The 26,946-nt window shown below is 59.7% G+C and overlaps 3 protein-coding genes and 1 long non-coding RNA gene across 18 annotated transcripts in view; 2 read left to right on the forward strand and 2 right to left on the reverse strand.

Annotated features, from left to right (window-relative positions):
• SCMH1 (Scm polycomb group protein homolog 1) overlaps positions 1 to 6,272 on the forward strand; it is a 174,632-nt gene extending 168,360 nt beyond the window's left edge. For all 13 annotated transcript variants that reach the window (XM_078073309.1, XM_078073318.1, XM_078073316.1 and 10 more), the window contains 2 exons: positions 3,958 to 4,100; positions 5,088 to 6,272. In XM_078073309.1, coding sequence (XP_077929435.1) covers positions 3,958 to 4,100; positions 5,088 to 5,213 — 269 coding nt within the window. In that variant the 3' untranslated portion in view covers positions 5,214 to 6,272. The remainder of the gene's footprint in view (positions 1 to 3,957; positions 4,101 to 5,087) is intronic.
• Positions 6,266 to 9,807, reverse strand: LOC144381939 (uncharacterized). Its single transcript, XR_013448225.1, has 3 exons — positions 9,667 to 9,807; positions 9,246 to 9,312; positions 6,266 to 7,582 (listed from the first exon to the last, which is right to left on the reverse strand). It is a non-coding gene; the product is annotated as an uncharacterized LOC144381939 (long non-coding RNA).
• Positions 9,808 to 11,582: 1,775 nt separating this feature from the next.
• SLFNL1 (schlafen like 1) lies at positions 11,583 to 15,870 on the forward strand. Of its 2 annotated transcripts, none has more exons than XM_036102918.2 (4): positions 11,583 to 12,117; positions 13,720 to 14,190; positions 14,447 to 14,590; positions 15,249 to 15,870. In XM_036102918.2, the coding sequence occupies exons 1-4, from the start codon at positions 11,731 to 11,733 to the stop codon at positions 15,369 to 15,371; spliced, it is 1,125 nt and encodes a 374-aa protein (XP_035958811.2). In that variant the 5' UTR covers positions 11,583 to 11,730; the 3' UTR covers positions 15,372 to 15,870. The 2 variants fall into 2 exon arrangements, with proteins under 2 accessions (XP_035958811.2, XP_077929445.1); XM_078073319.1 differs by having other exon boundaries at positions 14,476 to 14,590.
• A 2,679-nt stretch (positions 15,871 to 18,549) lies between these two features.
• CTPS1 (CTP synthase 1) overlaps positions 18,550 to 26,946 on the reverse strand; it is a 31,220-nt gene continuing 22,823 nt past the window's right edge. For both annotated transcript variants that reach the window (XM_036102923.2, XM_036102924.2), the window contains exons 12-19: positions 26,520 to 26,582; positions 24,561 to 24,604; positions 23,209 to 23,305; positions 22,129 to 22,184; positions 21,933 to 22,029; positions 21,296 to 21,440; positions 20,727 to 20,818; positions 18,550 to 19,452 (exon numbers count right to left, since the gene is read on the reverse strand). In XM_036102923.2, the coding sequence (XP_035958816.1) occupies positions 20,734 to 20,818; positions 21,296 to 21,440; positions 21,933 to 22,029; positions 22,129 to 22,184; positions 23,209 to 23,305; positions 24,561 to 24,604; positions 26,520 to 26,582 (587 nt within the window). In that variant the 3' untranslated portion in view covers positions 18,550 to 19,452; positions 20,727 to 20,733. The remainder of the gene's footprint in view (positions 19,453 to 20,726; positions 20,819 to 21,295; positions 21,441 to 21,932; positions 22,030 to 22,128; positions 22,185 to 23,208; positions 23,306 to 24,560; positions 24,605 to 26,519; positions 26,583 to 26,946) is intronic.

The raw sequence follows: 26,946 nt of genomic DNA on the forward strand, positions 1-26,946 counted from the left end.
GTCCGGACAGAGCTGCGAGTTGATTCCCTGCCTCGAGTCTCCTCTCACCTCTCAGGCCCCTACACTCCCCTTGTGCACAGGGGGCGTGGTGATATTGGCCTGGGGTTTTCACAGGAGTGTGACAAGGCTCAGATGGAAGCAAGGATAGAGGATCATTTGGGAAGCTGAGTCATTCCCCAGGTATGAGGGCGTTACTGTCCCTGTCCTGTCTCCCAAGGCCCTCTCTGTTAGGAGTGCTTCTTGACTGCTGCCTCGTGCGGCGCTGGCCTCAGGGCCGCTCTTGTCTCCGGGGCACCTCCGCTCTCCCTCTGGAATGCATGGGTCTGTTGGCCAGGTCCTGGTCTAAATCTCTTTTGATCCTGAAGAACCTCATAAGGCTACGAAGGATTCTATCTGTTTGGCACTAGAATTGTTTCGCTCAAAGTATTCAGCTGTTGAGTCTGTCCTCTCTTATTTCATTAATGGAGGATGAGTGGGCATCAGTTTGTTAGTCTGGCCTCCTGCCTTAGATGCGCCTCACCTGCCTTAGTCATTCTCGGACTGAGACCCTCGCCTTCCTTAAGGAGTAACCACCAGCTGCCCTCATCGGACGGTCGGAGGGAATCTTGGTATAGACTGTGTGCAGAAACAGAGATAGGAAAAGTCAGACTCAGGGCACTAACTTGTCTTCTTCCTAGCTGTGTGATCCTGGGAAAGTCACCTCACTTCTCTGGGCCTCAGTTCCCTCATCTCTCAACCGAAGATGATGCTACCTCCTTAGATGGCTGGTTGCTCCTGTCTGTATGCCTACGAAAGCAGAAGGGTGTACTCTTCAGCTATCTGTGGCAAAGGCTAAAAATCTCCTCCATTTCCCTTCACCCTGGGTCCCAGGTCTAAAAGTCGAAGGGCTAAAAATAGAAGGGCTATTTTAAGGGGCAAACAAGCTGACGGGGGCAGGGGTTCCTTTATAATGTTCACCTGCCAGAGCCCCCTTCCCCACACTCACACTGCCACCTGGCGCGTGCACAGCCGTCTCTGGCTTGGACCATGATAGCAGCAGACTGGTCTGCCTTCTGCCCTCGTCCAGAGTCTAAGTCTGTTATCAACACAGACTCTGAGAGTGATTCTTTCTGCTGGAAGCTGGTTCAAGTCACTCCTCTGCTCAAAACGGACCTACTGCACAGAAAAGTCAGTGGTTTTTCAGTGGTATACGAGGTCCTCTGTCCGCTGCCCCACCAGGCCCCCCGCCCCGCCACACACGCCCCTCTCAGAAGCTATCCCCTGCCCCTCCCTCCTCGTTCGCTCCTCTCTGGCACGCCGGCCTCCTGGCCTCACCTTACACGTGCCAGTCACTCTTCTGCCTCAGGGTCTTTGCTCGAGTGTCACCATTTCAGAGGTGTCTCTCCCGACCTGCCGCCTGCCCTCCTGGGGTGTGTGTTCTAACAGAAGAAAGCTGACAAACTCATAAATATATAGATAGATAGATAGATCTAGATATATAATAGATATGTAGATATAGACATAAAAATATCGTGTGTGTGTTTGATTCCTAGCTCCCCTGGGTCGAGGAAGCGGCTGAGATGGGCCAAGGACACACCCATGAGTGTAGCTTCTCTCTGCTCTCCATAGTCCCAGCAGCTGGTTTCTCTGTCAGCGTCATGCTGGACTGTTAGGGCCCAGAGAAGTGGCTGGCTCACAGAGCCCTCTCCAACTTCCTGTCTGCCAGCGCCTCTAAAAAGCCATTGGAATTTCTGTGGCTGTAAGCACCCTGCTTGCTCCAGCAACTTCTCCCCTTATCTGGTCAGTGCCCAGCTCTAAGTCCCGAGATGTAACACGCTGGAGTCTCTTCCCCGGGAGCAGGGCCGGGCCAAGCCAAGCGTGCTTCGACTTTTAGACCTGGGACCCAGGGTGAAGGGAAATGGAGGAGATTTTTAGCCTTTGCCAGAGATAGCTGAAGAGTACACCCTTCTGCTTTCGTAGGTGTGTTTCAGCTCACCCCTCAGCTGTGCACCTGGCATCTCCTGAGTGGTGAGCATACAGACAGGAGCAAGGCAAGGTCCCCTGCCTCGAGACAGAAAAATACACAAGTAACTAGTGTGTGATCCTTCATTCAGTGAACGAACCTGTTGGAACATCTGTAGCAGACCAGGCATCTTTTGCGTGTTGGGGACTGTAAAAGGAAAACCCTGCCCCCTCCTGGGGTGTCTCCCCTACGCCCAGTACTCTGCTCAATAGGACCTCACCCGGACATCAGATGTGCGGCTTCTCCACACCCCAAGCCACTGTGCCACACCCCCTGGGGGGCCGACAGCTTAACTCCATCCTGACCCCCTCTGGAGAGAGCGTCACATCCCACCAGCCTGCCCCCCCCACCCACACACCACTTCAGATGTGACTGTCGAAGGTCTGGGTTGTCACCTGTGCTCCTGACTGGCTGGCAGTCAAGGGTTCCCACGATCCCCTCCTCGGGTTCACTCAGGAAAATGGTCACTTACTAGGTTACCAGCTTTTTACGAAAGGATGTAACTCAGGAACAGCCAGATGGAAGAGCTGCCCAGGGCAAGGCCTGGGGGGGTGGGCATGGGCTTCCACGCCCTGTCCAGGGGTGCCGCGCCCCCCACACCTCCGTGTGCTCACCAGCCGGGGGCTCTCTGAAACCCATCCTTTTGTTTTTTTATGGAACCTTTATTATATAGGCACGATTGATGAAGTCATTGGAGACTCTCCTTCCCAGGATGGTTGGCAACCAGCCCCCATCCTCAGGGGCTTTCCAGAAGTCACCTCCTGACCATACCAGGCGTGGCTGAAAAGGGCTTGTTATAAATAACAAAAGACCCCTTTATTTCTCTCACCATTTGGGAAATTCTAAGAATTTTAGGAGTTCTGTGCCAGAAACAGGACAAAGACCACATATGTATGTTTCTTATTAAAAACCACAATATCACAAGGAAATAGCAGGGCAGAAAATAGGAGAATACAGACAATAAACATAAATACATGAAATTATTTTAGGTAGTGATATGTGCTGGGAAAAGGGAGAGTAATTAGATTGAGAATAGCTCTGTGGGGAATGGAGTACTTTTATAGGAGGTCAGTGAAGGTCTCTGAGGAATTGATATTTGAAATAAATATTGAGAAGGAATCAGATATGCAAAGCCCTGGGAAAAGAACGGAGGAGATTGAAGGTCAAAGAATAAAGCATAGCCTATTCAAGAAGCAGAAAGAAAGCTAGTGTGTCTGGAGCATGGTGAGGAAGGGGCGGGGGCAGGGGGTTGAGATTCGGTCAAAGGTAGACAGGGCCAGGTGATAGAGTACCTTCTAGACCATGCACGGTAAGGAGTTCAGATTTCAGAGGGCCCAGATCCCACAGGGGGAATGGGAGGAATTGTATTTGAGCCAAGATTGAGATAAAAGCTCTAAGCCGAGCACTAAATTAACATTGAGATTCCTGGCAGCCCAGGCAAAACTGCTTTCTGCCTCTGTGCATGAGGCTGTCCCAAGGTTAGCTTCTTTCCAGGCCTTGGAAGAGGTACAGGGTATTATCCACCACTTTTTTTCTTCCTAGACCCCAAGGATTTGGCTCTATTCTTGCCCATCTCCCAAAGTCTCTCTAGAAATGGTCCCCAGAGCCAAGGCAAAAGCAGCCTTACCCACCAGGCCCCCACTGAACCCATGTCATCCCCTTACTCATTGTTACCACTGACTCCAGTCCAGGCAGAGCCCCAGCCTTACTGTGAAATTCTTCTGACCCTCTCCAGAATCAGATCTACTCTTAAAGAACAAAGATTTGACTTGAGAAGAGTCTCAGACCCTGATCCCTTTGTGGAAGAGCCCTTCCCTCCCTCAGCCACTTCTAGTTCTCTGCTCTGGCACTGCTGTGAGCCTCCCCAGCAGGGCCATGGGGACATACCAAGGAGAGTGGTGGGGCGGGACAGACCAGTCCCCACCCGTTATAGCAGGTTCCCTCCTGTCCTGCAGGGTCGGACCGATATCTGGAAAGCCGGGATGCCTCTCGACTGAGTGGCCGGGACCCCTCCTCATGGACAGTGGAGGACGTGATGCAGTTTGTCCGGGAAGCTGATCCTCAGCTTGGACCCCACGCTGACCTCTTTCGAAAACACGTAGGTGCCCCTGCTGATCTCTCCCATGTCCACGGGGAGTCTTGCTTCCGAAACTTGTAGACTCTTAAAGGTCCCTTGAAACTGAGCACAGGAGACACCCTGAAAAGAGACAGAATCTTGGGTCTCAAGCAGCCCTCGTTGGGCACCGAGTTCAGCGCACTCCTGTAGTGCAGGTCCAACTCAGTCACATGCCTGCTGGGTGCCTGCTGGTGGGCTCGGGCCCAGGGGAAGGACTCTCCTCTTTTCCTAGACATGCTTGCTGTCGCATTTGCCTGCCTTGGCCTGAGAATCGGGGGCCTCAGCCCAACTTAGAGTCCCCAGCCAGATGGCTCCTACTCTCCAGCCGCATCAGCCCCCCATCTTGTCCTTGCTCTTCTGTGAACCTCCAGCATCTCTTCAAGTGACCATTTGGCTGGGTGGCCAGGCACTGTTTCTGACCCGCCTGTGGTGACCATACTCCTGATTTGGGGTGCAAACCCATTTCCCCGCAGCCCCTATTGCTTGCTGCTGTTCTGCCCTTTGGGCGCTCAGAACAGATCTGCTGCTTTTCATGGATCATTTCAGTCTTTCATGCTGGTGGGTTTGGGGGTGCTCTTGGGTCAAGCCTAAAGATCTCACAGCTGCTCTGAGCCTGGCTCACACAGAGGGGCCCTGGCCACTCAGGAAGGAAGATGACTTATGGAGTAACAGTTGAGGATCAGTATAAACCAGTCTGGGAGAGGGGACGAGCACGTGATTGGGGGGGGGTGTGCTTATTGGAAAAGATGGAACGTAGCCGGACCCCAGTGGTTGGAGGGTGGGGCCACCGCCTCAGGCAGCAGGGAAAGGAAAGCAGGACGGGCACTGGGAAGAGCACCTGCTGGGCTCGGTAGTAGATGTTGGGGGACGGCGGCCACAGAAGCTGTAGGGAGCAGGTAGGCTTTAGTGGCGCAGAACCTGGTGGCCAGAGCAGCCAGGCCTCTGACGGCCCCGCCCCCCGCCCCCCAGGAGATTGACGGCAAGGCCCTGCTCCTGCTGCGCAGTGACATGATGATGAAGTACATGGGGCTGAAGCTGGGGCCCGCGCTCAAGCTCTCCTTCCACATTGACCGGCTGAAGCAGGGCAAGTTCTGAGCTGGGAGACGCAGCCTAGACACCTGAGGGGTCCACCGGAAGGGCTCAGCATTCTTCTCCCCGGAAGGGGGGCCAAGCAGCCCACTGCCGGCGCCTCAGTGGATTCCGGGCCGCCTCAGGACTCGGGAGGCCGTGTGGAGCCACCACTGCTCCCCGCTCCTGCCATGATATGTCCTTCCATGAAGGACCGACGAGGGGAGAGTGTGGGGCCCAGGGCTGGCGCTGCTCTTCCCCTCAGCCCTGCCTCGGCTCTGAGGTCCCTCTGTATTTATTTCTCAAGCCTGGTTGGCCTCCCACTGGGCGTTTAGACTGAACACCTTTCAGGTGATGGAGGAAGGGGCTGACCCCTGAGGCCTCAGAGGATAGGGCCCTGAATTGACACTTGGGCCCAGTCCCCCTGCCACCTGCTGGGCCTGGTGTGGCACCCCACTTCCCCACAACTCCTGCCACCTCCTCACAAAAGCTCCAGACTCCAAACTCATGGTGCAAACCTCTACCTTTTTAAAAAAAAAAAAAGATCTTTTCTTATTGTTTATTGTTTCTGGCACGAGGGCAAGCCCCCCAGTTCATACTCCTCTCACTCCAGACACTGGGTTTCAGGAGAGACACTGCCCTGCCCTGGTCCCAGAGAGGCGTGGCCCCTTTCCAAGGACATCACCCGAGGGCACTTTCTCTGTGGGATGGACACATCCTTCAAGCCTTGACCGTATCACTCAGCATGGGGAGGAGAGGGTTCCTGTCACCTTCCCCTCTTCCTCCACTGGGCCCTTTGCAGCCCGGGCCTCATCTGTGGGAATGGGAGTCCCCTGCCCCACACTGTCCCCCACCACAGCTCCTTGCCCTGGCCAGAACTACTGCCAAAGGTTAGGCCCCATGATTCTAGGCCACGAAGGCCATGAGGTGGATGGGAGGGAAGGGTCTGCAGGCTGGAATCTGGTTGTACCCTCTCACTGTCCAGATGCTTCCTTTATAAGCAAGTCAGCAGCACAGCTGCCCCCACTGCCATCCAGACTTCTTTTATGTCAGTTTGTTTATAAATAAAAACCAATATAGATGCCAGTGTGGTTTTAATCAGTCGGCAGAGCACTCCCCTTTCTTGGCCCTAGTTTCCTCATCCTTAAAGGAGGCGTGTAGACAGGATGATCCCCAAGAGTTCTTGTGATTCCAGCAGTCCCTAAAAAGTAGGCTGGCTGCCAGATGCCCACTGGGAAGCAGTGTGGAGTCCGTTCCCTGCCCTCAGTGGGCTGCGCTCTGGTGCAGCAAGACAGCAGGGAGCGCGGAAGCTGCTCGAAGCCCAAGCAGGAAGAGCAGTAGTTGGGTCAGCAGCTCCGAGAGCCTCCATGGCTGGGTTCCTCCTTGTCGCCATCGTCGGGTGAGGAGAGACGCAGGCTCGCCCAGCTTGCGCCGACCTGGGGCCAGATACTCGAGGCCAGGGCCACACAGCCTCAGTTCTGCTGGGGAAGTTCTGCAGAAGGTGTAACGGACACTATCGTGTCACTGCGGGCCCCACAAACTACTCCACAGGAATTAGAGTCAGTCTTTAAATCTTCACGGCAAACCCGTTGGATAGATGAGGACATGTAAGGTCGCCGCCCAGGAAGCACCAAAGCAGGCGTTTGAAGCCAAGTCCTCTGACACCAAGGCCAACGTGGAGGTGCTAGTCAGTCTGTTTGTGAGGCTTTGGGTGGGTCATTTCCCTTCTTTGGGCCCATGTGGCTATGAGGGTTTCAGATGAGACTTCTGAGGGCCCCACCAGCTCTCACCCTGGCTGGTGCCACCTTGGTGACTAATTGATAACATCTTTTGCACTTGGCCCCTGTGAGGTTCTCACCACGGTTCCCGTGATGCGGTCTGGGTCAGGGCTGCCAAACCAGAGCAGGACTCTGTTCTCCACAGACTCCTGGACACTGGGGTGTGGTAGGCTGTGCCGATCGTTCACGGTACTCCCAAAGAGGGCCTTAGGGAACCCTGACAGCGAACTTCCGGATGTGATCCTTACCCGAGACAGACGCAGGGACTGAAGGTAACACCACGTGGAGGCAGGCCAGACACACTGCAGGGCTGTGCCTGTGGAGTCGGTCAGCATCCCCCTTGTCACCCACCCCCTTGTCACCAAGAGCATATGGTTTCCCAGCTTACTTGTGCGGAGTTATGTGCATTCTCTCATGTAAACCTCAGCCCCGCCTTTTGCAAGTGAGAAAACTAAAGCTTGGAGAGAGTTAAGGTACTTGCCCCAAAACTCCGTAGCTAATCAGGGGTGCCTGTAACATCCTCCGGGGGGCTGCTGTCCCAGATCCTGCTGACCATTCAGACTTCCACAGGCTAGCCTGGGGGTGGCATTCACCTTGACGGCTGTCAGACGGAAACACCTGCCAGCAGGACGGCACGAAGCAGTCCCCTTCAGCAGGGTAGTCCCTGCAGAGCCCACCGCCATCCAGGTGACAGCTCGGGTGCAAGGGGATGGGACGTGTCAGGGAGCAGTGGGGTTCACCTTGGCTTCGCAGCACCATGCCCCGGGGGAGCAGTAACTCCCTAGTTTGTAGGCATAATGACTCCGTGGACATCACTTCCAGATCCCTGCAAAGGATGTGCCCCACTGACCCTCTGCACTAAGGAGGCCCAGAGCTGTGCCTTTTACGCAGATGTTCCTTGTCCAGATAATTTACAGTTCGGGTTCATTCTTAGCCTAAGCAACATTGCCTTGAAACAGTTGACATTCCACTTTTATCTGGTTTCCAAGGGAACAGAACTAGAAAGGTAACCAAATGTCAGGTTCTGTAGGAGGGGAGAGGATTTGTTACCCCTTCACTCTTACTGCCCTAACCCCTGGGGACAGAACTGAATGTCTTCTCAGAGGAAAAAAAAAAACTTTTGAAATTATTTCCCAAAGCCAAGCCTTCTAATAGTGACCCACAGTCATCCAGAGCCGAAGGGGCCTCGGCAGGCCCATGCACACCAGCCGAGGTGCAGGGGAGACCACTCCATGAGCCCCAACAGTTCAGCCCCCCACAAAAGGGGAAGGCATCTAGGACTGAGGGCCAGAGGGCCCCTGGCACCAGCTTCACATGCCCCTCCCCTCAATACTGTGACAAGGAGAGGACATTGACTCCAGCGCTGAGGAGCATCAGGAAGCCCGTGTGCTTGAGGTGACGGAAGAGTCCAGGCTCTACCTAGGCACACCTGCGCCCTCCCTGCTGCCGGCCATGGAGTCCCTGTCACCTCTGCCTTGTCACGCTCAAGCCTCCACAGCCTCCTTGTGAGATAACCTGAGATCTCTGTGGGCCGTGGCTCTGGTGGTCCACGTGGACACGGTGTCTGCCCTCACACGGAGGCCAGATCCCTCCTCAGGAAGAGCTGGAAGGTGGCTCCCCCCTCCTCCCTGCAACCAAAGCTAAAAACTTGGGAGAACCTTCTTGCCTTGGAGAGCCCAGACACCCCTCCCCTCATCATCCCTCTGCTTTTTGCACCTCCTTACCCTAATACCCCAAGTCGCCCCATTCATCCGGGAAGCTCTACAGCTGGAAACCTCCAGTGCAGGGGCCATGACAGCCAAGCGTCATGACTACATTTATGCCCGGCCTGCGACACCAAAGCCGCCGCGGGTGCTTCCAGGAGCCCACAGCTGACAAGTCCCAGTGTAAAGACACGGGACCCGAGACAACTGTGGGTGGCTGGGGCTGGACCCTGTCAGAGGTCGGCGGGAATCAGCAGGCAGATGGCCATACACCAGGCGAGGGCTCAAGACGGGAGCGCCCTGGGGCCCGGATGGCAAAGGCTGCGTGCACAGCACTTCTCCCCCGAGTTCCCGAGTCCGCTGTCCTGACCGCTCCCGCACAACGGCTGAGCTCAGTCCCCACCTCTGCCCCTGCACTCTGCGCCTCGCCTGGCCTCCCGGACACCCATCCTTGCCGTGCTTCCCGGGATCGTGGCCACGTGGGGCCACCAAGTGGACACTCTCCAGATAACACGAGAAGAGCCATATCCGTAGCCTCCCTCTCCCCCTTCATCTTGGGGTCCACCTCACATCCTTACCTTTGAATTCAAGTGTTATTTGCCTCTGGCACAAAGTGGAGTCCGTCAGGAAGGTCACGGACATCCACTGAGGGGATAAAGGAGCTGCTTACCCCGTAACACGGAGCCTGTGTCCGCCACTGCCCGGCGGCCTCTTAGAAAGCGCGGTGCCCTAAATAACCCAGTTACGCTGCCGTGCGTGTCAGTATCTGAAGTAGTACCGTGGAAGTGTACCTCGTGCTTACAGTGCCCGTTTCCACCCCTCCCCGCAGAAGGAAGCAGGACGGCTGTGCTTTTCACATGCGGAGGTAAAGGGTCCCGGGAAATAGGTAGTGAGGTGGTTTGAAGAGACCCCCAGGAGGAGTAGGGGGAGTGTGGGCGGTCGGGTGGCCTGGCAGCAGGGCCTCTCGGGAAGGGAGCCGTGTCCTCTGGTGGTGCTTACAGCTTTGGGCTGTCAGGGCGCCTCTCCTGGCCGGCCGTTCCCGGCGACGCAGCGCAACCCCACTGCGCCCTCCTTCTTGGGCAGCTATGACCCCGGCTGAGCGGTTGCCGAGAGAGCGGCCCGTCAAGGCCGGGTCTAGACGGGCCTGAAGGGGGGCGGCGTGGAGAGCTCGCGGCCCTCATCCCAGAGCGACGCACCACCACCGCTCGAAGCTGCCCCAGCCCGGCTTCTGCCTCGTCCCTGAGGGAAACAGAGCTCCCTTAGCCTCTTCAGGATGGCTGCCCAGAGAAGGGGGGGCAGCCCGCACGGCCCCAACAGCTTCCCCAGTCTGAAGCATCTGCCTCCGCCCTCCCCCTCCCAGGACTTCCAGAAGCTGCGTGGTGGGAACAGCTACCTGCGACTGCATAATGAAAGCATTTCTCAAAGCTCCCCCCCCCGCCCCCGCCCAAGAACAGATCGCTGCGTTAATAAAGCCATCATGGGTATCACCCATGTCCTGGTCCCTGTCGAACAGCAGGTGACAGCCCTGTCCTTGAAAAGGGATGGCAGCTCTTGACCGAGTGCTCAGGGCTCTTCTGGCCGGCAACCTCCGCCCCTGGCGCCGAGCGCTCCGATTCATGCTGGGAGCGGCCGGGCTGGCGGCGCTCAGCCCAGCCTGGGGCCGGGGACGGAAGGGGAAGGTGGGGACTGAAGAGGACCGGCGTGGGCACGGGGCCAGGAGAGACATTACAGGAGGAGGAAGTATGTCCTTGGCCCCGGGACCCAGGGACCCCGGAGCGGCCCAGAGGGAGCCACACAGCCAAGCTGTAGCGTGTGATGTACGTAGTGTCCCTACCTTGGGGATGGGAATGGGGGAGTTTCCCCAGCCCGGGCCTGAGGCTGGCCGAGACATTGGCATTATCGACCCCGGTGAGATCACAGAGGGGGTTGTGCAGGCCCCGCCCGCCTCCCCCGCAGCTCTGGTTCTGTCTGCCCCTCGCCAGGCCCCCAGGTGCCCCCGGGGAGCTGCTGGCCAGGGGCCAGGGGTCTGTGGGAGCTGAGGGCTGGCACCTCCCACGCTCCCCCGGGAACCATCAGGACATGAGGGTCAGAGGCCTCCCTCCTCCTCCTGTTCCTGTTTGTCCCGAATGCCCCCACCCCGGCCGTGCTGGGCCCCAGGCCCTGACCTTCTCAAGGAGCCAATCTGAAAAGATGCAGGCTGGTGGCAGCCGCCCCACAGAGCGGAGGCCAGGTGTGCGAGGGTGAGTGGGGGGGCCGCCGGGTGCCAAAGGTGCACAGCTCAGGAGTGAGGCCCCCGGCCTGGCGGGAGGGGGCGTACTTAGGAGCCCCGGCTCTGCCCCTCCTCTCTTCTGCTTTCTGGACTCCATCTAGACCAGGCCACGAGCCCCCTCCAATCAGCTGTGCATGTGCAGAGGCCATCTGTGGGAGGGGCCGAAGCTTTCATCGGTCAGGGAGCCCCTGCCCTAAAGCCCTCGGGCGCAGCCCTGACTGGTTCACAGCCTCGAGGCTCACCCCAGCTTCGGAGCAGGCGGGGAGGAGCCCTGGGTGACGGCTTCCTCTCCAAAGGCCCCTTGAAAAGGTTCCCCTGGGGCCGGGAGGGAGCAGTCATCTCTGATGGGCAGGAAATCCGCAGCTTTTCCTCCCGCCTGTGGCCTGGTGGGGGGAGGATAGGGGGCCTGCGGCCCAGAAGGGGATGCGGCGGGGCCCTGAGCGGAGTCTGAGGGGCCCCTCTGCCCCTCTTGGGGCACACCCCCTCGGTCTTCCCTTCGGTGGAATGGAGGGGCAGGCCCGCACGCCCTGTTGTCTGCCTCACCGCTGACTCCCCTCTTTCCTGTCCTAGGCCTTGGGTGGGTGGCAGGCCCCTTTCGGCTGGCCCTCTACCGTCCCTCCCTCTCTCTGGCCCTGCCCAGCCCCTGCCCATGTGTGAACCTCCCAGGAGCCTCGGCAGCCCCTGAGACCCAGGTCGGCCCCGGGAGGAACATCCCAGAAGCCCTTCTGAGGGAGACCTCTCCAGAGACCCCCCCCAGGAAGAGATCACGGCAAACCCAGGTGCAGGAGCCCCTCATGGAGCCCCCAGGCAAGCAGCCCCCACAAGAGCCCCCCGGGGAAGAGTCCCCGCCTGAGGACTCGGGCCTCCAGACAGCACCCAGCACGCACATTCTCTATGTGGGCCACCTGAACCCCCAGTTCTCAGTGCCTGTGCTCACCTGCCTGCTCCGGGACGCCCTGGAGCGGCTGGAGCTGCCGGTGGCCCGCGAGCACATCGAGGTGGTGAGGCGCCCACGGAAGGCCTGTGCGCTGGTGCAGGTGGCCGCCCACGAGGCCACGCTGGCCTCCCTCCCCTGGCGCCTGCAGACAGCCCTGGAGGAGCACCAGATCCCCGAGGAGCTGGCGGCCCGTGGCAAGGAGCTGGTGCTGGCCGAGGGCCCGGGGCCCTGGAGCCGCAAGGCGGTAAGTGAGGCTTGCCCGGAGCCTCGCGGGGCGGGGGAAGCCTGGGCGCGGCCGGGCTGTGCTGGGGCGCAGGGGCGGGGGGTGGCGGTGTGTCTTCGAGGAGCCGGGAACAGCTCTGCACACTGGCGGACTCCCAGGAGGAGCGGCACTTACGGTTTGCCTCCAGCCTGGAAGCCTGTGAAGAGAGGCCACAGTGTGGGCCCCCCCCCCTCCCCGGGGTCCTTCTGCGTTCCATCCTCTGGGCCTGAGGGCACGCGTGTTTCCTCCTGGCCCACCTCATTCCTGCAGGTGCCCGCCGGCGGGGCCGCTGCAGGCCAGGCGGTGAGGCGGAGAGCAAGGGCCGGGCCCTGCCCGCCAGGAGCCCTCATAGCGCTGAGCAGGGCCGGACACAGCCAGTCGCCCAGCTGCGGGCTGCGGGGCAATCTCACAGAAGAACGGAAATCCCAGCTGGGATTTAGGGAGTGGAAGGACGTTCTAGGCAGGGGGACACGGTGAGGGGCAATGTCCCATTTGCAGAAGAGCAAGCCATTTGGTGGCCCTGGAGCTCCGGCTGAAGGCTGCCGAGGAGCTGAGGAAGAAAGCTGGGCCACAGCGCAGGGTCCGGGCCGCCAAGGGCCGCAAGACCAAAGCAGAGCAGGGAGGCTGCTGGGGGGGGGCGGGGGGGATGGCCTTTATGGGGGATGGGAGGGAGCGTCAACTCCCTGTGGCTAAGGTAGGACACTCTGTGAGACAGGTGGTCTTGGTTTTCCTTTTCTTTTGGGATGAGAACTCTGTGGTGTTTCGATTGTTGCGGAACTGAACAGCTTTGTGAGCCTGACTTCATGTTTGTGTGACAGTTTCCTCATGTTTCTGATAAACTGTCTTGTCCGGGAGCCGCGGGGCTGGTAGGGATGTGCCCCTCGCCACCGTGCCCCAGCCCCCACTGCGCTGCCGGCCCCAGAAACCACTGCTGGAGACCGGGAGGCAGCAAGGAGCCAGAGTCAGCGAGGAGGGTGGATGGGACGGGAGGAGCCTGGAGGTAGGGAGGCCGCGCGGGGCCCAGACTCGGCCAGTGGCCATGAGCCTGCTCACGCGCAGAGGCCTGGAACAGAGCAGAAACCATGGACAGGGTCTCAGGAGGGCTGGAGGAGGGCTGAGATTCAGGAGGACTGGTCAGCGGTCCAGAAAGTGACAGGCAGGCGTTTCAGGGAGACCAGGAAGGGGGTGGGTTTCTGGGATGCCCCCTCACAATTCAGAGACCTGTCACAGGGGACCTCAGGCTGCTGAGGTATGTCCTGGAGTGATCTGGCCCTGGGCCTCAGAGGCCCGTCTGTAACGAGGTGGGAAGAGCTCGGCCACAGCAGCTCCAGCTCCCAGCCCCGGGAAGGAGAGCTCATCGTACCCAGCACACACCCCGCCACCCCGGGAAGGAGCGGTGGCGGGTCAAACCCTTGCCTCAGCGCGTCTCCCGCCCTGGCTACGGGACGGTGGGCAGAATCAGGCCCCTCCGCTGGGACGGGGCATCAGGATGGCTGAGCGGCTGGGTCCCCCCGGGGCGGAAGGGGGTGTCCCGTCCCCCTCGCTGCCAGGCTCGGGGCTCCTGACTCTCAGCCCTCGCCCCAGCAGGAGGACAGCCGCCCGAGCCCCCGCCCCAACCCCAGACCCACCCACGGCACCCCAGGGCGGGCCCCGCAGAGGTCCCGGGGCCAGCCGGGTGGCACGCGCTCCGACAGCGCCATCGTGCACCAGGAGATCGTGGGCCAGGAGCGCCTCTTCCAGGGCGCCTTCCTGGGCAACGAGACGCGCAGCGTGGAGTTCAAGCGCGGCGGCGGCGAGTACCTGAGCCTGGCCTTCAAGCACCACCTGCGGCGCTACGTGTGCGCCTTCCTCAACAGTGAGGGCGGCAGCCTGTTCGTGGGCGTCGAGGACAGCGGCCTGGTGCAGGGCGTGCGCTGCAGCCACCACGACGAGGACCGCGTGCGCCTGCTGGTGGACTCCATCCTGCAGGGCTTCCAGCCCCAGGTCTTCCCCGACGCCTACACGCTCTCCTTCATCCCGGTGGTCAGCACCTCTGCCTCCGGCACGCCGCTCAAGGTGACCCGCTGCCAGGAAGCTCTCGGGGTCTGTCCTGTCCCCCCCCAACCCTCCCACCCCCGCACTCAACGAGGGAGGGCCCGCCTCCACTCTGCTGAGCAGGGCTGGGTGGGGACAGGGGCCAAGGGGACGGGGAGAGTGACGGGAGGAGAGGCTGGAAGCCCCGCCCCCAGGCTGCTCCGGGAGCCCCCGGGAGGGAGCCCCGGGATGTGGGGGGCCCGCAGTGCCTGCCAGAGCCGCTGTCACCCTTACCAAGGTGATCCGCCTGAGCGTGCACGCCCCCAGGGCCCAGGCCGAGCCGCAGCTCTACGAGACCGACCAGGGGGAGGTGTTCCTGCGGCGGGACGGGAGCATCCAGGGCCCGCTGTCCGGCCACGCCATCCAGGAGTGGTGCAGGCAGGTGAGTGGCCGGGGTGGGGGCCCCTCACCGCGCAGTCCGGGCCACGCCATCAGCTTCCCCCGGTGCCCCATCACCCGCCAGAACACAGGAGGGCTGCGCTGAAAGCAGCCCACACACTCCGGGGCGTCGTGTTGCTGGCCGAGCCGGGGGAGTGGCATATGGAGAAGGCTGAAGACCACCCCAAAGACTGTAGTGCATTTGGGGGGAGGCCCTTACGATGAGGAGGCAGTTAGTGCTGGACACAGTCCCAAGAAAAAGCCTTTTCAAGAGGGCCACATCAGGTGGCAGAGAAGCAGTGGAGGGCAAGGGGCTGCCGGCGAGAGAGGGAAGGACGTGATGGGGCAGTGGCCCACCCGGGTCTGCCCCTGGGACCCGAGGAGGCTCCAGAGGGTGGGTCAGCCCGGGGTCTGGGATGCTGGCAGGCCTCCGGGCGGGCGGCTTCCCTCAAGACCCAGGGCTGACATGTCAGGGGTGGCGGCTGGGCCAGGGACCTGGCTTGCACCTCGCCGGGCCCATGTGGCTCCCAGTGGCCTCGAGTAGGCCCCCCAGCGCCCTCCTGGATCTCGCCCTCCTCCATCGGCTCAACCCTGGGCGGGGGGCGGGGGGGCGCGGCCCCCGGCGGCCCCAGCATGGACCTCTACCTCTGTGGCACCCGCAGAAGTGGGCGGCCGAGCTGAGCAAGCTGGAGCAGAGGCTCAAGGTGCTGACGGCGGAGAAGGAGCAACTCAGGCAGCAGCTGCGGCAGCCCGCGCCCGTCTCCTGCGCCTGCTGCGTCCTGTGAGGGCCCTGGCGCGCGGGCGGGCGACAGAGTGGCGCGGAGGAGGCCAGCTCCACTGGCAGATGCGGGACTACCCGTGTGAGCCCAAGTCCTCGCCCTGAAAGCCGTCTGGGCTGCTCGGAGGTGGATGCGAGCGCGGCCGTCCACGCTCCTTCAACAACAGCCCGAGGGCAGGCTTCAATCCTGAGCAGACCCCGGGCTTTGGAGCTGAGGAACTGCTCTTAGCCTGAGCCCCCAGGAACCTTACTTCCAGAAAGAACTGCTAAAAACTCAGCCAGAGCCATCCCAGGGCCGAGCTGTGAGGGACTGCCCTACTCCCTCAGACGCTCATTTTGCCCGGGCTGGGGTCTCTGACCCCAGCGGCGAGACAGGCCAGAAAGGAACGTGTCCTCTTGGGAAAGCCCTTCTGCCAATGGCAAGGCACACTCGGTCACCGGGCACCCGACCCTGGGCTTGCTGGAACTTGTGATTGTCCCAGCTCTTGAATAAATTACATGTACCTGGGGCAAGGATGTTCTTTCTCGGCCGCGCGGTCAGCCCGCTGGACGCAGCTGAGTCCTGAGTCCCATGGCCAGCCCACCTCTGTCCAGGAGGCCGAGCCAGCCCGGGGGCTCCTCCCACCCAGAGCTGGGGGGCCCCGACAGTTGCAATCCACTCCAGCTCGACCTTACAGACCGGGTCCCCTGGAGGCGGGGACAAACTGCTACCTCTTTGTTCAGCTTCTTCATCTGTAAGACAGTGAAATGCACAGGGAGCGGGGGCACTTGGTCATCATCAGACCGATGTCCTATGTCTCCCCAGCACCCACTGGCACCTGCACAGGGTGGGACCTCCAGGCCAAGCACCCTCCAGCCACTAGTGAGGATCCCCCCTCATCTCCACCAGCAGAGCCCGACACTCCCGAGCCAACATCTGATCATGCCATGCTAGCACCCAAAGCCCTGCAGGAGCTCCCCATTTCATCAGCGGCAAAGTCCGAACAGCGGGCCACCCAATTCTGCACAACCTGGCCCATCTGACCTCAGCCCCTCTGCCCCTTGCTCGGGTGTTCCCGCTACAGAGACCCGTTGTCTCCCAAACATACCTGCTGCAGGGCCTTTGCACTGGCTGCTTCCCCGCCTGGAAGGCTGCTCCCCCGAGCTGCAGGGCTGCTGTTTCCTCTGGGCTCCTCCTTCAAGTGGAGGGGAAAGCCAATTCCCTACCCGCCCTACTGCAGATGACACCTCCCTCCCCCTTGCCTGCTTCCAGCCTCCTTTCTCCGCGCACATGTCAGCACACTCTAGCTTTCCTTGCTGTTCCCTGCGCCACAGTAGAATACACGCTTCCGGGGACAGGGATTTGGGTCTGTTTTGTTCATTACTAACGTTCAGAACCTAAACCACGGCTGACAGGTCACAGATGCCAAATAGCAACCTGCTGGGGAAACGAGCAATACCCAGCTTAGGGTCCAAGCCACCAGAAAAGCGTGGCACCTGGTCAAACAGGGCATTTCACAGGACGGCCACAGAACACACTTGCGCTGCTCCGCTCTCCGTCGTTGGGCTAGAGGTCCTTGGCCGCATCCGGAGTAGACGGAGCAGCTCTGGCACCGCAGCCCCTGGGTCGTCGGCCAGGAGACCCCTCCTGCGCCAGGCTCGGCTGCTCGGAGACTCGCTCTTCCCACTTACCAACCGCGCCAGTAAGGGAGGCCGGTCTCGTGGCACGTCACTACCCAACTCCTGCTGCTCGTCCACTGGACTCCCCGGTCACCCAAATGCAGGGCCGGAACCAAGTTTCCAGAGGCTCCCTGAGAACCACACAGAGGATGTGCTGCTGAGGAAGTCAAGGGGGGCCATTTGTGAGCCCCATCCACGTGCCAGGCACAGGCTAGAGGCTGGTCCGGGCAGCACGACCCTCAGAAGTGCCCCTCCTGGGACACAGCCGGTGGTGACAAAGACCAGGTGAGCTGCTCCAGGCCGCTAAGCCCCGGCCCGGCTGGGTGGAAGTGCCACGGCGCCCGCTGCCTCGGCCGGCGGGGCGGAGGGGGGCGCAGGGCTGCTGGGGCTCCACCGGCCCCGGACAGCCAGCCGGGGTCCCTTCTCCCTTCTCCACAGGGTTCCCCGAGCGGCCAGCACTTAACCACGGCCAGCTGAGGCCCGGGAACGTGTGCAAACCGTCCCTCGCCCACCGAGCCCTCAGCGTTGGAGGGCGCGCCGCTGCCACGTGGCCACGTCGGGAAGGATTCAGGCTGAGCCCACCGGGCGCGAACGGGGCTCAGAACCCACCCCGTCAGCCGCGTCCCAAGCACCAAGCCAGGCGTGAAGACCTCCGTGAGTGACACGCTTTACTTCGGTCCGCGAGAGACGGAGACGGAGCTGGCGCGGTAGCTCGTGCTTCGGGGCCCCAGCGGGGACGGCGGCCTGGAGGCGGCGAGCGCAGGCACGCACGGAAGCCGCTGCTGCTCCCGACCTCCCCACGGAGCTGCGCTAACCGCGGAGGAACATTCTTCTCCCCAGCCCGGTTTCTCGAATGTCCAAGGCATGGCGGTTGGCCGCGGCAGCCCGGTTTCTCGAATGTCCGAGGCATGGCGGTTGGCCGCGGACAGGCAAGCCAGCCTGAGCCCCGGCCTCGGCCTGTTCGGAGGAGGCAGCTCACAAGGAGGCGGGCTCAGCGGCCAGAGGGCGGGTGGCGCCGATGGCAGCAACAGGCCCCAAGGAGCGCAGGGTCGGTGGCGCTGATGTCACTCTGGGGAGAAACCACTCGGGACACTGCCCTGGACGCAGAAGGCCGGGGGACAGGAGGCCCAGCGGCGGATAAAGCGGTCCTGCTGGCTGACAGCCGTCGGCCCGCCGCTCCCGGGTCACACGCACGAAGGCCCCATCCACGCCCGGCAGAGGGAGGGAGGGACCACCGTGAGTAACACGGGCCTCCCCTCTTTCCCACGACCAAGCAGCACCCACGCTTCTCTGCATCTCTGTACGCTGGGAACCCGAATTTGAAGCCTTTGGGGGAAATTCTGGTTTCCCACGAAAAAGAAAGGCTCCTCTCAGTTTTTAAGCAGACGATCAGCTCATCCACTTAAGGCCGCCCCCACCAAGGACAGCCAGGTGCGGACCGTTGAGGTGACACGGGCACGTCCAGGACCGCACCGAGACATTTCCTGCCCGGCCGCGACATAAAGAGCATGACACACAAAGGCGTGTCTCGTTCTGCGTCATTTATTTAAGTTAGAGTACACACGGAGTCTTAGCCGGAGGACAGCGGGCACGCGGTGGCGCCTACGGTTACACCACGTTAAGAAAATAGCTTTTCCGATTGCAGTTCAACGGCAGTAACACCATTCTGGAAGGACAGACTCCCCTCGAGCAAAGCTGTCTATATAGGAGAGGCTCTGAGAGGCAGCTTCCCCAAAAGATTCTTTGTTCTTTTTTTTAAGCAACCCCTTGATGCAAGGAGTATTTCCCAGCCCCAGGGAGGGACTCGCGGCCAGAGGACAGGGATCCTGAAACCACACTTCAGAGAGACAGACTACTCGCCGTTCCATGTGACACCAAACCAACCGTTCCCTTTGGCCGCCGCGTCCCCGCCACCGCGGGCAGCGAGAGGCCCCGCAGAGCAGCAGTGGCGAGGCTGTTTCCGGTTTCAGCGCTCCTGGTGGCAAGCAATGCCCTCGGGTTACCGGCACCAAGTGTCGTCGGCACTCGCTAACGGATCCCTCCTCGGTCCGCGGGGCACACGCCTTGTGGTCTAGGCATTCCAGGGGAAGCAACGGGCTGCACGCTTGAATCCACGACGACGGGAGGTAGTTGGAGAAACGAGGTGATTACTGGGCACCCCCCCGGCGCGTGCGTCATCCACCCCCGCCCAGAGGCCCCCCCGCCTCGGCGGAGCGCCGCGGAGACCACGTGGGGTGTCGACACAGGGCGGCACTGGGGAGGGGCCGGCACACAGGATGGGACATGCGAGTCACAAAGTCTTCCAAATACCTTTCCCCCATAATAAAATAATCTTAATAAAAACATAATTTAAAGGAAGTGTCAAAAGTTGAGTGTAAAATCAAAGCTGTAAACTCTCAAAGTCCGAAGGCTCTCTTGAAGAATCACCCCTGTTTAAAAACAAAAAGAGCAGTTATATGACGCATATGCAAGTAGCAAAGTTAGAGTTCACGGTCGGCTGCTACCGCAAACCATGCCCGCTTCCCGTGAAGACCAGGAACAGGAGCCTAACGTGGGTCATCAGAAGCTCACTCCGGAATTCCTGCCCAGTCCTACACGTCCCAGATCGTACAGGCCTCCTCCTCCACCCCAGTGCTGGCGTTCTCATCCGCGCACCCAGCCTCCCCATGGGGCCGCCAGCACGGAGAGTCGGGACTTAACCGACTCCCCGGCCCCCGGCTGGAAACGTTCGCTTCTCTTTCGGGCAGTTTCCCGGACCAGCAGGCAGCCCGCAGCAGAGCAGAGACAGAGGAGTGCATCCGTGCCCGGACACAACCACTGCCCCCCCCAGGGGGGGGGGGAACCCACGCCTCCCACCCCACAGGGGCTGCCGCAGGCCAGGCGGCTCGGCATCCAGGGCCAGAGGGCACAGTCGCGCAGCCCGGAGGCCTCTGTGGTGAGCTCGAGGTGTGCAGGGCTCAGGAGGTCACCTGCCTGTGCCGCACGCCGGGAGCTCTCCCCCGCTGGGCTGGGGCCCCCACCTGTGGGACCACACCACAGCCCTGCTTCTCCCTTCAGACCCCACAGACTCCTGCCCCCCGCAGCCCCCTGCTGGTTCTTCCACCAGCAGGAGGTGAACACACTTCACTCGGTCATCACAGTAACACTGAACATAATCTACGGCAGGGCTCGCAACCACCCACGTCAGGAACATACAAACACTGTCACTGTGAAGACTGACATTCCAAGTCTGCCCGATAAGCATTCCGATTTTAAGGGATTTCCAGAATAAGCAGCAATCAACATAAGTGTTGTATGTTGTGTCAATTTTAAAGCACTTCCCGACGAAAGCCTGAGTTTCTGCAAACATGACCAATTTGTCACATCGGTCACCTCCTTCAAGATTCTCCAAGTTTATGGCTACATGAGATAACAGGGTCTGAGAGCCCAGTTCCCCCAGGTTTGGTCAGACTGGCACCTGAATGTCACAATCGGCAACAAGACAACTGCCCAGTGGCTGGTGTCCCTTCCGCCCTGCACTGGAGCCCCAAGGCCCGGGGGACACCGACGCTGTAACTCAGGGGGGCCTCGCCCACCTGATACCCACACTGACCTTACTCTGGCAGATAAAATCCTCAACATCAGACTTTCACGACAGCTTACAATTCTAGCGTCATTACCATTCAAACGAACGAAGATACTAGAGCTGAGAAATGCCACTTACGTTACCATCAGTCATGATTTATTGATGGGAACTTCAATTCGGTGATTTCAGAGTCCGGGGAGCTGCTTCCACTCCTGTCACTGTAGGTGTCCCTGTGGAATTCGGATGGTTTATTCGTCTCCCACCACAGACCCGCTTTCCTCTCTGTGTCCCTAGCCACCGTCACCACAGGACCCTCATCCACACACAGCAGGCGTCAGGGAGACGCTCTCCTGCCTCACGTACTGAGCACAGAGCTCAGGGTTTTCTTCTAGTTAGGAAAGCTGCACGTTCGGTTTGCACTTCACTCCTGGAACTCCAACCCCCAGCTCAGAGTGAGGAACCGGTTCTGAAGGAAGGGAGCGGCGAGGCAGGGATCCACCGGGGCTGTGAGAGCCAGCGGCCCACGGACCCCAGGGCCACGCCGCCACACGCGAGCCGGGGGCCAGGTGCCATACTGACGGCCCGGACCCCGTGCAGGGGAAGCTCCAGGCGGCACACAGGCAGCCCGAGGGGACCCCGGGGAGGAGAGCACGCCCGCTGTGATGAGCCGGGGGCCCCCCCGACAGACTAGAGAAGAGTGACCGCACCTGGGCGAGAGCCTGCAGCCTTTCTGAAGGTAATGCGGGAGCCTCCCCACGGAGGCCAGCAGGAGGCCAAAGTACGGAGGCGAAGGCTTGATGGGCCTGGACAGGAACTCAGGGTGGTACTGAACCCCAACGAAGAAGGGATGATCTGAAACAAACGCCAAAGCAGCACTTTTGTCACGTGCACAGAACACAGAAGATGAGCAAACCCTGTCAGATATTTCACGTTTCTACAGACCCTAAGATTACCTAAAACTAGCGTCTTAATGGGAATGCAGGTAAAGGCAGCCCCAAAGCTGGGGGGAGCAGACGCCCTGGCCCCGCACACTGTCGCCCCGCTGGCTGACGGGCCCTCCTCTCCCGGGTCCCCGCCCGGCTGGCCCTGCTCCCCGGCTTCCTCACATCAGAAGCGGGGCTCAAGGACCAAGGGCGAGCTCTCATTCCGGAGAACGAGGACCAAGGCCAGAAGCGCAGCGCTGCCCGCGGGAGGATGGGCTCCCCGGGGCCCCGGGCACCTGTTCCCTGAGAGCACCCCCAGCAGCACGGGGCTGCCTCCTCCGGCCGTCAGGTCAGCGCTCCCAGGCCCCCGCGCCCGGACCTGCTAAGCCCCCCTCACCCCCGACGGCCACCCCGCACTCACCCTCCAGCTCCACGATCTCCATCCTCTCTCCCCCAACGTCCTGGCCGACGAACTTCAGGCCCTGCTCTTCCAGACACTTCTTCAGGACTGGATTCACCTGCGGGCACACGAAGAGTAAGTCGGCTGACCTCTCAGAGTCGTTTCCAGAGTCGCCAGCAGGAGAAAAGTTGAAAGGTCACTAAGCTCAACTCCTCACCTCAAATCTGTGGCGGTGCCTCTCCTCCAGGTAATCTGGATCTCCGTAGAGTTTCCCTGGCAAAAGAGAGCAGGCTGATGCAAAGAATTCTGATTCACGAACCTACTCAACCGTATCCTGCTCCCAGTGTCCTTCCCACCACCGACGCGGCCGGGCCTCTGAAGGCGGCTCTGGGCGCTCCTGCCAACTAGGGCCACCTGCCCGCAGCAGCGCAGCGTAGACTTGTCCTCGGGCTCTGACTCTTCTGACCACGCCAGGAAAAACTGTCACAGAGACAAACGTTTCCACACCGCCCCCCAAGCTCATGATTACTGCGATTCAAAGCACTTTCGCTGGAAACTGCCTGGAAAACACACCAGGATGCACCAGACAGCTGAACCTAGAAAGACACTTCCAGAGCTGCGGAGGCGGCCCGCGGGGCAGCCGTGTGGGTAAGTCACGGTCCGCAGAGCGTCGTGGCACTGCACGCGCTCAGGGGCCGCGGGGGGGGTCCCCAAGTCCACAGAGCACGGAGCTGGGAGCACTGCACGGTCGCCTACTCAACTGACTCGAACGATGACAGACACAGGGGCCCCGCTAATATAAAGACAGCATTTTCCTAGTGAGCAAGAGAAGGAGACTGACTGCAGCCATTCTCAAGTATTTTCTTCCTGATTTTCCCTAAATCTTTAGCGCCTATTACTTTTAGAATAAAAACGATTTCGGTTGGCCCGCACAAAACTGCCTTTCTGGCGGACAGCACCTGCCACCACTGGCAGTTGAATTCGGTTCCCCCGAGCAGCCTAGGGGAAGGACTGCGGGGGACTGCACCTCACTGCCTCCTTCCCGTGAGCCGCCCGCACCCGAGACCCCCGGGCCCCTGAGCGCACTGCCCGTGGGCTAAGAGCCACACTGCTTCTTCGGCTATTACAGCGCATCCTAAAAGGACGGGAGTAGGAAGGGGGAAAAAACTCGAAAGCAAAAACAAAACCCAAAAAGCCAGCCTGGCTCTTCGGAGCCCCAGCAGCAGCCCAAGGCGTGTGTCCCGGACGTGCAGGAGGCGGAGGCGGGGGGGGCGGGCAGGGGGTAGGCAGCTCTTACTCATGACCGAGTTCTTGGTCTGGAACAGGGTTCTCCTCTTGCCCAGCCTCATGGTTCCACCCATCTGCCCAGGATTGTGTTCTGGCATGTCTATGACCTGGAGGTGTTCAAAAAACAAACGCGCGCTCTCACACTCTGCTTCCGTTAGCAGACAGACCACCCGCGCTGAGTGACAAGGGCCTGTGAGCAGCCCTAACCCCCCAGCCCCTGCTCAGAGACGCTCGCCGCTGGAGGAAAGGCCTGCCTCTCATCGTTTATAACCTGTGTCGGGCAGGGACTTAAGCCTTCAGCCTGTCGTCCTGAGCTGCCCCCACCGTTGGCCATTCCTGCCCCCAGCGCTTTGGATCACGAGGGCTGCTGGGCCTCAGCACGCTCTGGAGACTTAACCCAGCAGCACGGATGCGAGACCGGATAGGTTACAACACATGTCTCCTCCACGGGACTGATGAGCTGCTCAAAGGAAAGGAATGCTTCTCAGGGTTTGCCGTGTCTCAGCCAGAGCTTGGTGAACGTGCGGGCAGCACAGAGTGCGAGGCCTCCGAGCCACGACAGCCCAGCGCACGGCTGTCCCAGGCTCCTCTGAGCACCTCCTGGCCTCGGGGACCGCCTCTGGGCCCTGCCTTCCCACCACCGTGAGGCTGCGCCCTCCAAACCCTTCGCTCTCCTCCTCCTGAGCTCTTCGTCTGAGCAAAGTTCAGTTTCAAGTCAACAAGCATATACTGATGCTGTTTAAATGCCCTGAGATCAAGAGCTTTGTCCACCCTGTTTATCACAGCATCTTTGGTATCAAGAACAGACCTGTCACCCCCGGGTGGGAGATGTGAAGATGAATAAAGGCGCTGTCCCTCCCCAGGAGCCACATTCCTCTGGCCGGAGACATCACATGAGGGATGCGGGCCTCCAGAAGCTTTAGTTACCATTAAACATGTTCGTTCAACAACCATGTTCCTCGGGTCTTGAATAACATGCCCGTCTCCCCAGCTTGTCGGGGAGGAAATGAACGAGTATCTGTGAAGTGGTGAGGACAGTGCCTGGCGCACAGTAGGGCCCACGTGTTTCCTGCCAGCAGTGTTATGCTCTCCCGGGGGTCAGGGGGAGCGGGGATGGAGAATTATTCTAACCAGGAACCACCCTGGTTGGCTGGGGTGATACGTGTCTTAAACATTTTCTGTTGCAAACTGGGAAGAGAGGTGAGAAATTACACTATGAAAAATGAAAGTTCTTCCCATCTGGTCTGAGGGTTCCATGGACGGACCCAGTGGTCTCCTTCCTGTGCCTGAGCACTGAGCGCTCTCACAAACGCCCCCTCCGCGCCCTTCTAAGCCCTCGTGAGGTTCAAACACTGGACTCACCACAGGATGATTGGTCTTAGGGTCAAACTCTGTAGAATTGGCATCTGAAAAATCGAAGTACTTACGTTATGAAAATAGTTACAAACAACAGTGATTTTCGAGTATCATTCCTAAGCTCTAAACTATAATTTCCCTCCCCAATTCCAAGTGACTGTTCAGTGATTCAAACAAAAACCAGGCGTAACACTAAGACACGAAGTACTCAATGCACACGGGTGAATGTTTTCCATCTGTGAGCTCTCTGGAAGTCCAGCCGCACAAAATGGGGAAACTGAACCCAGTGGCACAACCTCCTCATCTTTATTTAAATCCTGCCTCCTTATGACAGTTCGTACACCGTTCTCAGTTCTCCCCTTCTCGTTTCAGAGTGTCTCTCTCCAGGACGGACAACACATCTCTCCTCCTTGGCATCTTCCGTGTCGCCCTGCCCAACTGCCTCGCGCAGCAGCTCAATCAGGAACTCACTGATCTTCCTTCCTCTCCCTTACTGAATTTATGGTCTAGCCATAAGCAAAACCACTAAAGACTAAAAGAAAAAGAACCCAGTTCCTGGTACAGCCCGGCTCCCTGTGTGTGACAGGCCCGGTATCCTTCCCTCCTGGGCCTTACCAGGGCCAGGTCCCAGCTGAAGGTAAGTTCATCACCAGGTCACCCACCCACCTGGGGACCCGAGTGGGCGACGGATCGTGGCCGGGAGAGGGTCCAGGGTGCCCAGAGGGCCAGCTCTAGGGCGGTGGGCGGCTAGGACAGCGCCTGCCAGGGGCTCAGGAGCCAGAACTAAAGGGCATGCAGCCTGGACCGGCCACCACGCCCTCGGGTAAGTGGGAGGCGGCCTCTCGGAAACATCTACAAGGAGCCCAATCCTAACAGTAAGCTGGCCGCGGGAGAGCCACTCGTCCCTCATGGAGCCAGACTGCTTTCACATTGCTCAGGATGCTTGGTTTCTTTTTCTTACAACTTCTAAGGTCTTTCTGAAAACCTCGTGTTTGTCAGCTGGGCTACAGGACAAGAGGGGCTGTGTGGGCTCTTCCATCGGTGGCCCCAGTGAGCCTCGCCCCCGCAGTCGCACTGTGTGGTCCCCTCTCCCACCAGCCACGCTGGGCCTTGGGACACGAGCAAGCTTGGTAAGTGCCTGCACACCGGGCCTGTCATTTTGGAAGCTAGTAGGTCGCCTCGCTGTGAGATGTCTTAGCTGAATAAGTGAATGATGAGTCTTGCTCCGTGGAGAGAACCATCTCGAGGTCCCTGCTGGGCAGACCTGAATGCACGGCAGGATGATCTGATGCACCACAGGGAGCAGAAAACCAGGCAGCCAAGTCCACTCACCCCACGGCACTCTGAGACATGATAAAACGTTGATGGAAGCCACAGAGTTTTCGGGTGGCCTGGACAGTTAGCGAGGCACAGAGAATTTCCTATTTGCCAGGCACTGTGCTGGGACTATTTACATGCATTATTTCATTCGGTTCTTACGACCACGAGAAGCAGGTACCACTATCACCCCATGTTACAGAAGACACAGAAGCCCAGAAAGGCTAACTAACTTATCTAAAATCACCCCCAATAAGGGAGAGTCAGAAGTTGGGCCCAGGTCTGACCAGCTCCGGGGCCCAAGTTCATAGAGCTGCACAGCCTCATGCAGGCCAGAGTTTCCTCGCTCAGCCAGCTCAGGGATGGTGGCCATGGTGATGGGCGGGTGGGCAGCTCCAGAGCTGGAAATGCAGGGGCAGAGAGCCAGGCTGCGTGCTCGGCTGTGACCCCTCCTTCCTGAGGTCTGCGCGGAGGAGTGGAACTTTCCCTCCGTACACACGGCACTTCCCCTCTGCTGTGCCCCACAAGGTACCTCAAAGCCAGGCCTGGCCTTCTCCAGGGCCCCCAGTCACCCAGTGGGTGCCAGGCTTCACGCCCTCCAGGAAACACTTCAGCAAGGATTTAACAAGGTTTTTAATGAACACTTACCTTGCCATCCCAGCACATTTCTTGAAAATTCAACCACCGCCAACTGCATCCCTAAGCACACACCTTGCAGGAGGAAGAGAAAACACAAATGAAGCTCCATGGAAAAGGCAGCTCCTACATTTCCCACCAGCCTGCGCTGGACCCCACGTACCGCGTGCTCACAGAATGACCACCACAGACTCTCACACTTTCCCGCTCCCCACAAGCACCCCCTGCTGTGTTTCATCTGTTATCAGCTTTCAAAACCTGGGTCTAATGTATCATATGATCTCACTGGTATGAGGAATTCTTAATCTCAGGAAACAAACTGAGGGTTGCTGGAGTGGGGCGGGTGGGAGGGATGGGGTGGCTGGGTGATGGACATTGGGGAGGGTATGTGCTATGGTGAGCGCTGTGAATTGTGTGAGACTGATGAATCAGAGATCTG

This window comes from Halichoerus grypus, chromosome 5 (genome assembly GCF_964656455.1).
Source record: "Halichoerus grypus chromosome 5, mHalGry1.hap1.1, whole genome shotgun sequence".
NCBI lineage: Eukaryota > Metazoa > Chordata > Mammalia > Carnivora > Phocidae > Halichoerus > Halichoerus grypus.